The sequence below is a fragment of the Sphaerodactylus townsendi genome, linkage group LG02, assembly GCF_021028975.2.
Source record: "Sphaerodactylus townsendi isolate TG3544 linkage group LG02, MPM_Stown_v2.3, whole genome shotgun sequence".
Classification (NCBI taxonomy): domain Eukaryota; kingdom Metazoa; phylum Chordata; class Lepidosauria; order Squamata; family Sphaerodactylidae; genus Sphaerodactylus; species Sphaerodactylus townsendi.
In genome coordinates this window covers 45,969,429-45,984,428 of record NC_059426.1, presented here as the reverse complement: position 1 = coordinate 45,984,428, position 15,000 = coordinate 45,969,429, and the positions used below count along the sequence as shown (strand labels likewise).

Genomic DNA, 15,000 nt, shown 5'->3' with positions numbered 1-15,000 from the left:
ATAATGCCAGATGTCCTGCTCTTATTTCATTACACAATATAGCTCAGTAACACACAATAGATACTCTGTATACCTCATTACTAGTCTACAGTACAAACACCCGTTAAAAGCAACCCTACCATGGCTCACTGTCTGTGCAGTCCTGGCACTGGTGTAAAACTATGGAAACCCATTTCATTACTAGATGAGTATTCATTCTATCAAAAACCACTGCCCTTTTAAAAAGGCATCGTCTGTAAGAAGGTCAGCATGGGTCTATAGAACGGGGGGCGGGGGGGCGAAGAAAGGGTGACCAAATGGCTACACTTGTTTAGTTTCATCCAGCTCTATGATTCTGGCTGTTTCCACACAGTCAGAGCAGCGGGGCTGCATCAGCATGATTCATTCCGATGCAAGCCCCGGGAATGGCCCTGCTGGCTGCGCAGCTGACAGAGCAGGCTCCACACGCCACGCAGTCCCCCAAAAGCCTTCTTACTTCCTCCTGCCTTCCGTAGCTCTGTGGAGGCCAGGGGACACGCCCCCATGGCCAGAGCAACGACTGCAGGGACAGAGGCCTGGAGGTGTGTCCCCTGGCCTCCACAGAGCAACAAAAGCCAGGAAAAGGTAAGGAGGCATTTGGGGCTGGCACAGGGAAAACGCCACCTTTCACCTGCTGCCATTCACACAGCAGTGGGTGAAAGACACCGCTTTTGAAAAGCCTCATTCCCCGAGCAAGGTTCAAAAGCGGCGTTTTCGCGCTGCTTGGGTGGCAGCACAGCGCTGCTGTGATGCAGCAGAGCCTGCTGTGCAGACAGCACCCCAGGGACGGTGTTTTTACCATCCCCAGGGTGCTGCTATTGGACTGTGTGGAAACAGCTTCTGTGATCTTCCTTTTCCCAGTCTTGCCCTATGAAACACTAGCCTCCTATTTCAACACCCCCACCCCAACAGTGACTTTCTTACAGTTCTCCATGTTCTTTTAAAAAAGAAAACATTTGCTTTTCTCTCCCTTCTACCTTATTCCCCCTCCCATCAACTGCCTGCCTTCTGGACTATTTATCTGATCCTCTTTAAACTTCAGCCCCTCCCAATCCAGGAAATGATACTGGAAACCTGGCAGGAAGGTTCATGATCCTGGCTCCACTGTGGCTAGGCAGTGTGGCTGCTTTGCGCCCAGAACAGGCAATGCTAGGGACCACTATTATGCCAACAACATGGAAGGTGAGCCTGCATTCTTACTCAGTATTGTAAACTGGACTCTCAAGTAAAAAAGGAAGGCCCTGTTGGCACATGCCAAAGGCAACATGTTACAGAAGTCTGGCTGTCTGCCCAGATATCCAGAGGCAGGGCCAAAAGCCACGACTCTGTTCCACTGTACATGTATACAATGCCCTTGCCTTTGAATTCCTGAAAAGACCAGGGAGAGAGAGGAGTCACTAGCAATGCAATACAAGTATCTGAGAAGTGACAGCCAGTCAGAGACACAGCAGTGCAAACTCTCCTGATGAAGAGAAAACGAAGAGAAAATGATATATCTTACTTGTATGACCTCCTGTTCTTGTCTTTGTGATGAACAGTTGTATCAATGTGACCTGTCCATGCTAAAATTTGAATCTACCTGGGCAGGTTTTACCCCCTAAGTGCATATTCTGTTGCGTGACTAAGTGCTCTCATCCAGCGAGGAAATGCCAGACAATGCAGCCATCCTTTGAGGGTGTGAAAAAAAAATATGCTAAGTGCAGACTGGCTGAATTAAATAGCAAGAAAGAGGTCACTAGTGCTTTATGCAATCTAGCTTTAAAGTCCCTTTTGTAAAATTAAATGATTATCCCTTTAAAAACTGTTTTCTTTCTTCCTCCCTTTCCTGCCATGTTCCAATGGGCTCAATAGATTCAACTTCTACCTATTCCCTATGTGCTCAGATGCCCTTTCTTGAACATTTCTAACTCATCAGCCAGTTATAATTCCCTCCCCAAAGAATGCTGGAAGCTTGTATTCCCAGTATAGTTCTGTAATAGAAAGTTTGATGCCCTTGCTTTTATATTGAAGGTTCTGCTACTCACTAAGGCAGCATTTCATCCTACTGCACCTTTGAGTGTACTTTATGCACCGCCAAACCTTCTCTTTTCATTCTGGTCCCTCTGGGCTAGAACAAGAAGCACACAGGAGAATTTAAAGCTGACCTGCTTAAAGGCAATCATCCAACTGCACACAACCAAACCGGCTCGACACAGTCCATTCTTCTAGATCCCCAGTTAGCCGTATAAGGAATTGGAATGTGGCACAATCACCCTCAACGTTATTCTGGTGTTTTCCTGGCCAGCATTATCAACTGGCAATGGAACAGAGGCTGCCACAGGATAGTGATGACAACTGCTATTGTCAGAACTGTCCTATGGCTGCCTCCATTCTATTCTCTGGACTGGAAGTAGCAAATGCCTCACTTGCAATGCCTTCTCTTCCTTGCTATCTCAGCTACATGCCAACAGGGATGTACAAGGTGAGTCACAATTACTGAGTTAGTTCCAATCTTATGAATTAGACTACTCACAGTTAACTAAACTACTCACAGTTAACTAAGACTACTCACAGTAAACTAAACTAAAATATTTATAGGGCCACTAACGCATGGTAATTCCATCCACTGCAAATTTCTAAGGAAAATTCTAAGGAACATGCTTGGAGCTTTGTGTTCTGATAGACATCAAAACCCAGTACTACATTCTGCTTTGTAATGAATAAGGCACCAAAAGCTTACCCACAACAGAGGCTTTTTTGCGCCTTATTGTTGAAGTTGATTGTCTTTTTGTAGCAGGCATAATTCTGTCTCCCTTTGGCCTCAAACTTTCTATCTTGGCACAGGCACTGCATATAATTGACAAACTAATGTGGTAATGCATGTGACTGTTTTAAATTACATTATTAATAAGCTTGAAGCAACAGACACAAACAGTCACCCAAAAATTATGCTTTATATTCCGGTTACTTTTAAGCAGCATTTCCCTTCCCACCCGCTATGTAAAATAAAAATGTTCTTCCTTTCTCTTCAAATCTTGTATTACCTTTATGGAATGCCACTGTATTGCATAACAAATTTTGCAATTCAGACAGAAGAATATCGAGGGGAAATGGTGCCTGGGGGCAACACCTCCTCTGGGCGCCCCTGTGCTCGGGGGTGGAGCTCGGGCACAGGGCTTGTATTGAGCCCTGCCCCTGCCTCTATGCAGGCCAGCTCCTGCTGTCCCCAGGGCCTGGGGAGGGCAAAAGCCGGCCTGCATAGAGGCTGGGGGGGCTAAATGGCATGGGCGCATGCCGTTTCATCACATGGGGGGTACCCGGTGCCCCCCATGACTGAAAGCCACGTGCCCGGGGACATGGGAGACCCTACGTCCCTATAGGGCTAGGTCAGGGGTAGGGAACCTGCGGCTCTCCAGATGTTCAGGAACTACAATTCCCATCAGCCTCTGTCAGCATGGCCAATTGGCCATGCTGAGGTAGAAGGCTGATGAAGGTAGTTCCTGAATTTATCTGGAGAGCGGGCTCTACAAGGCTAGGTGGTACACCTCTGAATTCATATAACATGAAACAGCAGAAAAGAACAAAAAAGAATGAGCAGCTATCATGCTTCGGCTGCAGGTGGTCCACAGGATTATTCCTTTCAGTTTCATATCCTCTCCTGTCCATATATGCTGAAAAAATGTTATCCAACATTACATGATACACTTGTAACTCAGTTAGGCCTAGGGAATGGCCACAAAATCAGAAGGGCGAACTGTGCAATGGGTTTGGCTATTTGAGGACAATTCATGAGCTATAAGACCACAGGGAGGTTTACGTAATTCTTTTTAAGCCAAGAGGGGTTAGGCAAACTATGGGTCAGTGCATCTGCAGTATGAATAGAGTTAACTTCGATCCTCATGGAGTGGACTGGAAATAAATAGGGATAAGCCAGTGTTGGTAAGGCTTTTCTAAAAATTCAGCTTTTTGCAGGGGCATGATAGGTTAAACTTGCTAATGGCAGTAGAGTTTGAGGTTTTGTCAGACTCACCAAACATTTTAATGCTTCTATAAATTTGATTAGATACCCAAAGCCTTTGAAATGAGGTGGGATAAAAAACCAAAATAAATAATCAAGAAACAACAAAGCAGACAACAAGAACAAGTGTGGCGAAGTGGTTAGAGTGCAGGATGAGGGCTTGGAGCCTGGAGCTCAAATCCCCATTCAGTCAAAAAAAGGGCATGGGGTATCCTGAGCCGTGTCTCAGCGTAACCCACTTCCCAGGGGGTACTGAGAGCATAAAACAGAGGATGAGAAAAGTATGCATGTCACATTGACCTCCTTGAAAGTAAAATGAAATTATATTCTGAGTGATGGACAGAAAAAGTTGTTGTTTTGACAGAAAGGAGACGGAGTGTTTTTAAGAGTGCTGGAAGCATCTGAAGTACTGGCAACGGTTCTGGATTATAGCCTGTACTTTGACCCACAGAACCCAACTGAAGCCACTGAGAATCAATCCATCTCCTATTTCTGTTTCCCTTCATTGTATCTTTATCTTGGTTTGATTATATGTAGATTTAAATTGCTGCTTGCTATGATTTTATAGGGGTGATTATAAGCCGCACTGAGTATCTGTTTGAAAGGCAGTGTATTAAAATTTAAAACAAGCTTACAAATGCATTCAGAAAGTAGCCTGCATCATTTAGACCTTTATCTTCACAGTTCCACTCCTGACTTGAATGTCATCATCATATTAAAGAATGCCAGGAAGATGGAGTCCTGTATTGGGGTGTGTTTGGGTGTGTGATAAATGCATCAAATTTGCACAGAACAAAAAGAACAGATTTATTCACTTACCACAGTGTTATTCAGCATTAACAGAGTTCATGGAGTATGTTTCTTACCTAAATCTAGGTCTGAATCAACGTTTAAATTTGACCACCCCACCATAATTTACAGTACTTATTTTTTTCCTCCATTCAGAGCAATGCCTTGCTGCTATAGTATGAGCAATTAAAACATGCACTTGGCGGGAGATATTAATGGGCTGCCCAAAGTGATGTGATAAACTGTTCCATGTCTTTGGTGGTAACTCTACCAATAAATAATTCAGCAAGGAGTCCGTTCTCCACTGGAAACAATTGAAGCAAATGAAGCATTTTACACTGGGGCTTCTACAACATGCATTTCTTCTTCTGGCACCGTGTTTCCAAAATCTCGCTCTTTAATATCAATAGTTGTTCTTTCATTTGCTAGGTCTTTAAAAAGCAAGGAGGAAAAAAAAAAGAACAAGGTGCCAAGGAGAGCAGTTTATTTGACCTTTTAGATCTCTTTTTGACCTTTTAGATCCCTTGCACCTTCTTCCTCTTTTTTTCTCCTACCTACCAGTGCGGCCTTCTTTTCTTCCCCAGTAGTTCTTATGTGAAAGGAATGCAGGTCCCCAGCCATGAGGCAGGTGATCCATGTGAAACCAAACTATTTAACTGAACATGAAGAATGAATGAATGTCAAGGTAAAAAATTAAGGATTGTTTTTCTCTCTGAAGACTCTGCATACAGCTATGCAATAGTATTGACTCAAGAAGGAACACTGAACACTGGAAGTGTTCAGTCAGCATTTTAAACTATTATGAGCTACCTTCTGAACCATTGCCAAGTTAATAGACAATGAAAGATAATGAGCTTGAAATTGGGTGTTAAATTGCATTTTTGGTTGTCTCTCTCTCTCTCTTTTTGTCTTGAAGTTTAACCATTTCCTGCAGAAGCAACATTCTCGTTTGGTCTGTCCTTATGTAAACGTCCATTTTTAGGTCACAGATAAAAATCAAAGATGTATAGAACTAAATTATTTTGTCCATTTGCACATATGTGCTGAAAGGGAAAGGGAAGAAAATACAGCTGAGGGAAGAAGGCAGAAATATATCTGAGGGAAGGAAGGAACATGAAACATGTGATATTACATCGGAGCATGTTGCCAGTTATATTGTTAGGACTGTTTACTGAGAATGTTACCACTAGTATTATCTACCCAATTACTTGATGCCAGCAGCTTAGGATGAGATCATCATGTGTTTCCTTACGTAGGACACAATCCATTATGAAAATTGGTCTGCCCAATTCAAAAACAATAACTTTAGGGTATAAGATCTGACAAGGAAGATTAGAGAGAAAAAAATATAAATTATGAGTAAAAATACCACAAGTATATGAAATTCTACTTCTTTCTCTCTTTTTTTATTATCTTTTCGAAGTAAATCTACAGTAAGGGTAAAACATATATGCTTTCTGTAAGAAAAGTTGGAAGTCTTCTATTTTATGGATTTGTTTAAAGTTGTTTTGTCTTTATATTTTGGAGCCTATGTTAAATAAATTGTTAAATAAATAAAGATTTAATTAAAAAAGAAAGGAAATTGGTCTACCTAAGCCCTGCTGAAATGAATTGACAAGTGCAATTAACAAAGGAGTTATTTGGGTTATGTTTTACAGAAAGGAGGAACATCACTTGTACTCCTGCTTATTGTGTTCAAATGGTACTATTAACTAGGGCTATATTAAGGACTAGAGTAGGGCATAGCAGAAAAGGGAATCTTTGTGGTTCATAGGACCCTGACTTTTTAGACAACAGAGTCTGCACATTGAATTATGCCCAAGGACTCTCAAGATCCAATGCACACCATGAAGAGCCACTGTAATATTGGTTCTCACTCGCCTCAGTACCAGTAAAGGGGGCGGCTGCCACATTTTTCAACAGTAGCCACCTGAAAGCAACCTTCAGAGGCAAATCTAGACTGAACACGTTAGAGCAGGGAAACCTCAAGGTTATAGCACAACTGATGTTTGGAAATTGGAATGGGTCCAACCTGACTGCACAGATTTTCAAAGACTGTGGGTAGCTATGTTGTCCAAATTAAAAGAACAGCAGCTATATAACCCCTTTTATTTGGACCAATCCTGTGTCACTTTGGTATCATATGGCTTTTGCTTTTGTTCTGACTTTAAAGTCTCTCATTGGACAGAAATAGTAAGAAATTCTAACTACCACTACAAATGATGGACCACAAAATAAAAGGGTAAAACATCATTTGAAGCCTGGAAAATCTATTCACCAGAGAAGATCAAACTGTCACAGCATATATGCTCATGTATTTTAATTCATACAAAATATATACTATTCTAACCCCAGAAGTAGACATTATAACACACAGCTCAATTTCCCTTCTTCTTCAAACTCGCCCAGGAATATCCTGTAATATAAAATAAAGAGGCTAGAAAAGGCAGCATATAAGTCTTGCCAATACTTAGTCAACAAGAAGGAACACAGACTGAAAAAACAAATATAAAATGACAATAAGGTGGGTGAAAAGAAAAATATGAAGACATATTGCTAAAAATATTAGACAATAAGAATTTTTTTAAATATTAGAAGCAAAAATTATCAGAAGTTGATCTAGTAATAAAAATACGCAACTATATATATATATATACACACACACACACACACACACACACTCACTCACTCACTCACTCACTCACTCACTCACTCACTCACTGTGACACTCATTTCACCTACTACTCACTCCTCCTCCTCCACTCACCTCCTCCACTCACTCACTGCTCACTCCCACTCCTCCTCCACTCCTTACATTATATATGCACATACAACACCAATTTTTTAAAAGAGATCCATAAGAGATCCAGAAAATTATTGGCCAGTTAGCGAGATGTCTTTTCCAAGTATATTGATGGAAAGAAACTGTTATTAAACAGAGAATCTGAAACTCAAAGAATATGTCCTACTGAGGAAGAATCAGCATGGTTTCTGTAAATGGAAGTTCTGTCTCATCAACTTTCAGAGTTCTTTGAGGATGCTTTAAGAGACACATATACAAGGCTGATCAACTAGACATTATGACTTGGACCCAGCCTAATGTTTCCTAGGTGCAAGAATTTCCACTCACAAAGTGTGATTTTTCCTCCTCCACCCCTTGCCGAAAATGCCTCCACATCCTGTTTCTGGAGAGTCTCTCTCTCTCAAGGAAAGGAAGTTGCACTTTATGGGTGGAAATTCTTGCACTGGTTTGGATCCAAGCCTATATGCTTGGGAGTTCCAAAGAACTTTTGACAAAGTTCTTCAACAAAGCTTTCCATGTAAGGCATAAAATTATGGGTCTTCTTGAATTAAAACTTGGCTAAATTATAGGAAACAGATAATAGTATTAACTGGAAGCAAGTGAATAGTATATTGGGACCAGTGCTGTTTAATATGTTCACAAACTGAGGATAAGAAGTGAAGTCACCAATAATGCAATTCTAAGCAGAATTATAACCTTCTTCAAGTCTGTTGGTTGAGAATGATGTAACTCTATTTAAGATTGAAGTACATTTACAGATTGTACTCAGTTATTCAGGATGGTGCGAACTACAGTAAATTGTGAAGAGCGTCAAAAATATCTTCCTCAAACTGGGTGAGTGGAAAAAAATGTTCACCATAAAGTAATGCACACACTAGAGGTGGGATTCAGCCAGTTTGCACTGGTGCTGCTGAATCAGTATCTAACTGGCTGAATCCCACCAGACCACGCCAGGGTGGCGGCAGATCGGGCCGCTGGCCCAGAGGCATGTGGCCCAATCAGTGGCCACCCTGGGGTGGTGCCATGGTGCATGGCCTTGGGGAAGAGCTGGGAAGCCTGCTGGAGTGCCAGCAGGTCCTGCCACTCCAGCAGGCTGCACTGCCAGCCCAGGGGCATGAGGCCCGATTGGCAGTGGGCCAGCCCCCTATGGGAGGCCTGGCTAGCCGCAGATGGGGCTGTGTGCATGGTGCAGCCTGCTGGGGTGGCCTGCCCTGCTGGCGTTCCAGCAGCCCTCCCAGCCCTCCCCTGAAGGCCACACCATAGCCAGCCCCCCAAAGTCACCACCTTTCCTTGCCTCCCCCTTGTCCAACATCGGAAAGGGGGCCAGGGGTGCAGCAGCCAGGTAAATGGGCAGGGGGGGCACATGGGGGAAGGGTGAACTGGAGGTTGATCCGGTTGGATCCCACCTCTGGCACACACACACACACACACACACACATATATACACACACATACAGACACACACATTTGTGTTAGGATATTGTAATAATGGAAAAGATGCAGCCAAGGGTAGCTAAAAAGAGGTTATAGTGCCTTCCCAGGGAAGGCTTCCCTACAGAGAAAAGCTAAGGAGTTGGAGGATTTTTAGCTTAGAGAAAAATGAATGGGTGGAGGAAACATGAAAGAGGTTTATAAATATGTATGGGGCAGAGCACTTGGGTAGAGATAACTTTTTCTCCCTCCTTCATAATATTAGAACTTATAGTAGGTTCAAGAAATACAAACAGGGAGCATTTCTTCACTTAATTAACTTGTGGAATTCGCTGCCTCAGGATACCAGGATGGCCAGCAGTTTAGTTGGCTTCAAAAGAGAATTAGATTAATTTACTGGCGATAAGCTCATCAATGGCTATTAGTCACAAGGACTCAGTGGAATCTGAACACAGAAACACCCTGAATACTGGTGGTAGGACACAACAGCAGCAAATGGGCTTAGGCTCCCTTCTGGGGGCAATGAGTGAAACAGGATGTGGTATCACTAGTCTGGCCCAACATGGCTGCTCTTAAATTCTAACATGACATCACACTGCAAGTTTTTCCACCCCTAATTTTACTGTGTTTACTACCACTTCTGGGAACTGAGAATATATTATGTTAGGAGATGTTAAAGATAAAGAGAAATACAGGAAACATAAAACTGCTTTATTTGGCAGTAGTATCCAGGATTAATGTAATCTAGTTTTGGGCACAGAATGGCTCTCTAGAGTCAGGTACCTAACCAAAACATGCTCAAATGCACAGAACTATATATATACATCCTAAAAATCCTACAGCTTTCAAAGCTGATGGTGTAATGAGTTAAATAGTCTCCCAAATTATCTACACATTCATTACAGACAGAGAAGAAAAGCAATAGGAGGATAGTTACCTGGAAAGCCACTTGAATGAGATGACCAATAGTATCACATTAGGATAGGAAGCTAGTCTTATCCTCATTAGTATAACTGTAGGATCTTCCTTTTACTTTCATTTTAAACTAATGAATTAAATTAATCCAGGTTCATTTTTATAAGCCTCTTGAGTCCAAACATGGAGGACAGTCATTTTAGAAAACAATAAATTTTAAAAAAGCATGCAGCATGCATTAAGTACACGTATTTCATAAGACCCTAGGTTAATACAACTGGCATCTAGTGTAATTAATCCTTGTTAGTCTAACAACTGATATCCCTCCCTAGCATGTTTCCTTTAAACATTAGGATGTTAATTAAATGTTTTCTGGTTTCCTCTTTTGGGGGGAGGGGGAAGGAGGATTTTTGTCTGTAGCCTCCAATATAACAAAATATCATGCAATACTTATTCTGAATAAATACCTTATAGAGATGTTTCCTTACAATATCTGGTCTCTTGCAGAAATTCTGAAGCCTTTTAAAAAGCTGTTCAGGTGTAGAATACAGATATTCAGCTGCGGGAAAAACAGATACATTTTTAATGAAACAAAAACCTCAAAGCACACACTCGATATTAGTCACTTTACTAATTAAAAATGCATATTGCTCTGTGCCGCCTTGTGTTTTACATTATTTAAGCATGATTTTATAAGGTTACCTCAGCTCACAAGGATGTTTAATGCTAAATAAGACTGTGTAGTTGTGCTGTTTAGACATCTCCTTTGGGTGATTAAAATACATTATTCTAATGTAACACAATGCATATGTGATACATTTAGTGATGAGATTTTTCAAAGGACTGGTACTACATTAGTGTGCATCTTGTAGCAGGGGTTGCATATTATTAAGAATTAAATTGTTTAAATAATTTGGTATGATTTTTCAGGCCCCAATTTTTCTCTCCGTATATCATTAAAAAAATCTGCAAGCTATGGCAGCCAACAGCGACCTTTTAAATAAAAATCTATCATTATAGACCGTGTATGCTAACAATGAAGAATGCTATTTCAAAACTTGCTTTTGTGTTATCTTGAAAGAACAGATGGTAAATATAAACTTCGTCTAATGTATTAAAACACATTTAAAAAATTCCTCAGCGCTAACATGGTAGCTTGCCAAATAAACAATTGCTCTTGCTTAAGTTTATTCTCAAACTTTGTATGTTAAAGTTAAACATGAATTAAAACATCAACAGAAAAAATGTTTAGGTGGTGAAAAAGTACCTGGAAATATTTCTGGATAGACCAAAGCCTTGGGACAGAGCGGATAACAGCCACAATATACAGCTTCTATCCTAAAAAGGAGAAAATCCATAGCATAGCATAGCTTACATTATGGAGCCCCAAAATTTACTTGTGGCCAAAAGCACAGAAGTTGGCTGCAACATCTTATCCACTATGCTTCACTGTAATCTCCCTAAATGCCAAAGTTGCTCTTTTTAAAGATAATTTTATTGATCACATGAATTACATAGAACAGAACAGGGAGCATATGTTTTGTTCACTGAATAAATCAAAGCACAGCTCTGTATTTTTTTAAATACTGCTCAACACGTTTTTATAATCAGCAGACATGGCAAAGCGTGGCGTGCTTTTCTTCACAGCAACTGGAGAGAAGCAAAGACCCCACGATACTCATTTCCCACAATACCCTCTTTCAAAATGTTATCAAACGGATAGGCATTACAGAGCAGTCGCCGCAGACCTGCAGCCACTTTATACAGCTATAAGATATTTTCAGAACAATGATACTTTATTATTATTATCATTAGTAGTAGTAGAAGTAATACTGGTGGTAATACTTTTTTCATTCTTATTAGCATCAGTATCATTTCTGGAACAGCTTCTATATGCATAAAGCTTTACATAATGCAAGGAAAGAAATCCCTGTGCTACAGAGCTCACATTTAAAAATTTGGCTGAAAGAGTTAATGAAGGAAGGAGAAGGCAATAAGGGTGAAGAGTGGACTGTAACCACTAGTTGTGATCCTGTGAGGGAAAATTCCACAAATGAAAGCACAGTTGAGGTTCTGAGGATAGGGTTGACCTGGAGCTCTTGTGCTGGACTCTCCAAAATTTTTTACATATAGAAGACTTTTCAGATTTTAAAAAGTGGTCTGAAAGTTCTCCGTGTGTGGGTGTACACACATGTGGAACTTTCTACGAACCAGAAACGGAGGGAAAAGACTGCTAGGAAGAGCTGAGTGGCCGTGCAGTGCTTAGTCACAGTTGTTATCTTTACATACAGAAATTCAGCCCCTCTCTGCGAATGCTGCCTAGGAAAGTCTGAAAATGCACAATAGAATGAATCCACTTAGCAGTATGACTATATATTTTAAATTACAGATTACAACCCAGCCTTCACTTTTAACAGGTTGCCCAAGTACTCGGTGGGGTCAATTGATTTTTAAAGGGAAGTGATTTACTGAGTCAGCTTCCTTGAGCTGTGATTTATGAATCATAGCCCACTTTCAGAGGCATCCAACAGTCAAAAAGTTTCTCGAACAATTACAAAGCCGCCTTGCTAAATTGAGTATTTTGTTAATACTTCCATGTTTTTATCACATTAGGATCATTTATATGTTCACCACACACACACACACACACACACACACACACGCTATGGTTCTGACATGCAATAAACTTTAAAGACAAAACTAAAAATTTGTCGGTCAGAAATTTGGGCAGTGAAGCTAAAACCACTTTTTAAGACTACTGTTTAATATGTGAGACTCTTTGAATGGCACCCACCAAGCTGAAGTGGCGTCCCCCCACCCTGTAACTTCACCACCTTCTCCCCATTTATAGTGTCCAGAGTCAGTAGTAACATTTCACCTTGTTAATTTACAACTGCAAAGCAACAATATATTGTGCCTTTTGTTTCCAGGATTTTAAAACATTTTTTTTAAAGTTTCCCCTGACAATAATTTAAGCTGTCCTTAAAAATAAAACCCTGTAATATGTACATCACAACAGTTTTAAAGCTTAGATTGTCTAACACCGTGAGCCCAATTTAGTCTGCTTGAGCTCTGGATCAAAAGTAATTTGCACAACGTGAGGGTAAAGAATGAATTGAGATTACTGGAGCCCTATATTGACCTCCCATTTTCCCCAAATGGCCCCCCAGTGCTGAAATGTACCCATGTTAATAAGCAGGGAAAGGGAAAACAGGGCAGCTTATGGAATAGGAGCCATATGTAAGAACTGCACCTGCAGGGGGCGAGAGCACACCCAACATCCTAAAGCACTGGGATTGATGTATTTCTTTTTATTCATTATTATTGTATATGTCAGAAGGAAGAGAATTATAATATTTCTTGTGTTGCCCAAAAGGGATTGTGAAACTTTAATAGTGCAATCCAGACTTGGAGGGAGGGGGGAGGGGAAGCTTCAGTCAGCACAGAAAGGAGGGAAAGTTTAAATCCCTCCAGCTGCCCAAATCACCCCATAGGACAAAAGCGTTTGCAGCCTGGAATGCAAGTAAAAGCCAACTAAGGTCAGCTCCACCCCCAGAAAAACCCCTGCCCAATTACATACACTCCCATACCAAGGTACACAGAGACCCAGACTTCTGGGTTTTGCTGCCACAGAGATGAGGGGCAGTCAGTTACTGGCACCTCGGCCCCCTCCGCCAGTGGGGGTGCCTCTTTCACTTGCAAAGGGGCAAATACATTGGCTTTAAGTGTTCAGTGCCCCATCTGGATTGGGCTGCCTGTGATACTTTGTATCATTGTTCTATAACACTAAGTATGTCTCAATGCATTCCCTTCTCTGAAACAGAATACCAAATTACAGTGAAAATCATCTTTAATATACGCAAGACTTCTTTCCCAAGGACTCTATCTGACAAATTACTACGATCAGAATTCAATATATACATGATTTGACAGTCAGACTTCAGGATCTGGAATTAACCGTTGTATTTGAAAATGACTCTTCATATTTATGGAAACATAAACAATTGGCTGGCTGTTGTGCGTTTTCTGGGCTGTGACATGTCTCTGATAATGCCAGCTATAGATGCGGGCAAAACATTAGGAGCAAAAACTACCAAGCCATGGCCACACAGCCTGGACAACCCACAACAACCAGTTGATCCTGACCATGAATGCCTTCGTCAATACACTAAACAGTTGGCTCAGAAAAGTTTGAAGGAACAGATTATGAGTGGCAGTGTACAATGTAATGACAACATCTCTTCCCTGTATCAGCCTAATCCAGCAAAGGGCAATGCACCCATAGAGACAAGTTTCATAAAACAGATTCTTACCCTGCTCTTCCCTTATGCCTGCACACATGTATAAGGATTCAATTCAGGGAAACTAAAAATCTCTATATTCAACAACCTTGCTTGCATAGGAGTTCCACATCCAAAGATTCACAAATAGGCCTACTATGGATTGTGGAAAATAATTTAAATGCACATATACACAAGCCCTTCACACTGCTCCATGGTTCTTGATGACAACCTAGAAACAGCATAACTTTTCCCTATTCCTACCATGCGAAAGATAGATTTAAATTGGGCTGCAATCACATACTTGTCCCCCATTTTGATTTCTGAATAGTCCTAATGAAACAACATTCTCCTGAATATACTGTTGAACGACCTTTATATTCCAATTAACAAATCATCTGCTAAATCTATGAATCTTAATATTCAGATCTGTTCCCTTCAATTCATACAATTTATCTGCAAATAGTTGTTGGGCTTCTGATTCTAAATATAATTAGCTGATAATTTTGCTTGGCTGAATTACTTTTCTGGAGGGCCTGCTAAGTCTCTCAGTTGCATTATCTAGCAATAATGAATCTGATAGGTGAAATTTTTTACTGTAATGAGGATGAGACACAGTTGTGACACCTGAGTCTGGTAATAACAGAAGACTGCTAATTATCGACAGCACTTTTTTGTGTGATGCACAGAGGAAAAAAAACTCTCATTATTAAAAAAAATAAAAAGTTACAATTATAAGTGACACCAGAGGAGAGTAAATAAAATGG

General features: G+C 40.9%; 1 protein-coding gene across 1 annotated transcript in view; it reads right to left on the bottom strand.

Moving 5' to 3' along the window:
- Positions 1-15,000, bottom strand: part of GTDC1 (glycosyltransferase like domain containing 1) — a 250,026-nt gene that overhangs the window by 2,351 nt on the left and 232,675 nt on the right. The window contains 2 exon segments of the mRNA XM_048485685.1: positions 10,421-10,512; positions 11,221-11,291. Of these exon segments, the coding sequence (XP_048341642.1) occupies positions 10,421-10,512; positions 11,221-11,291 (163 nt within the window).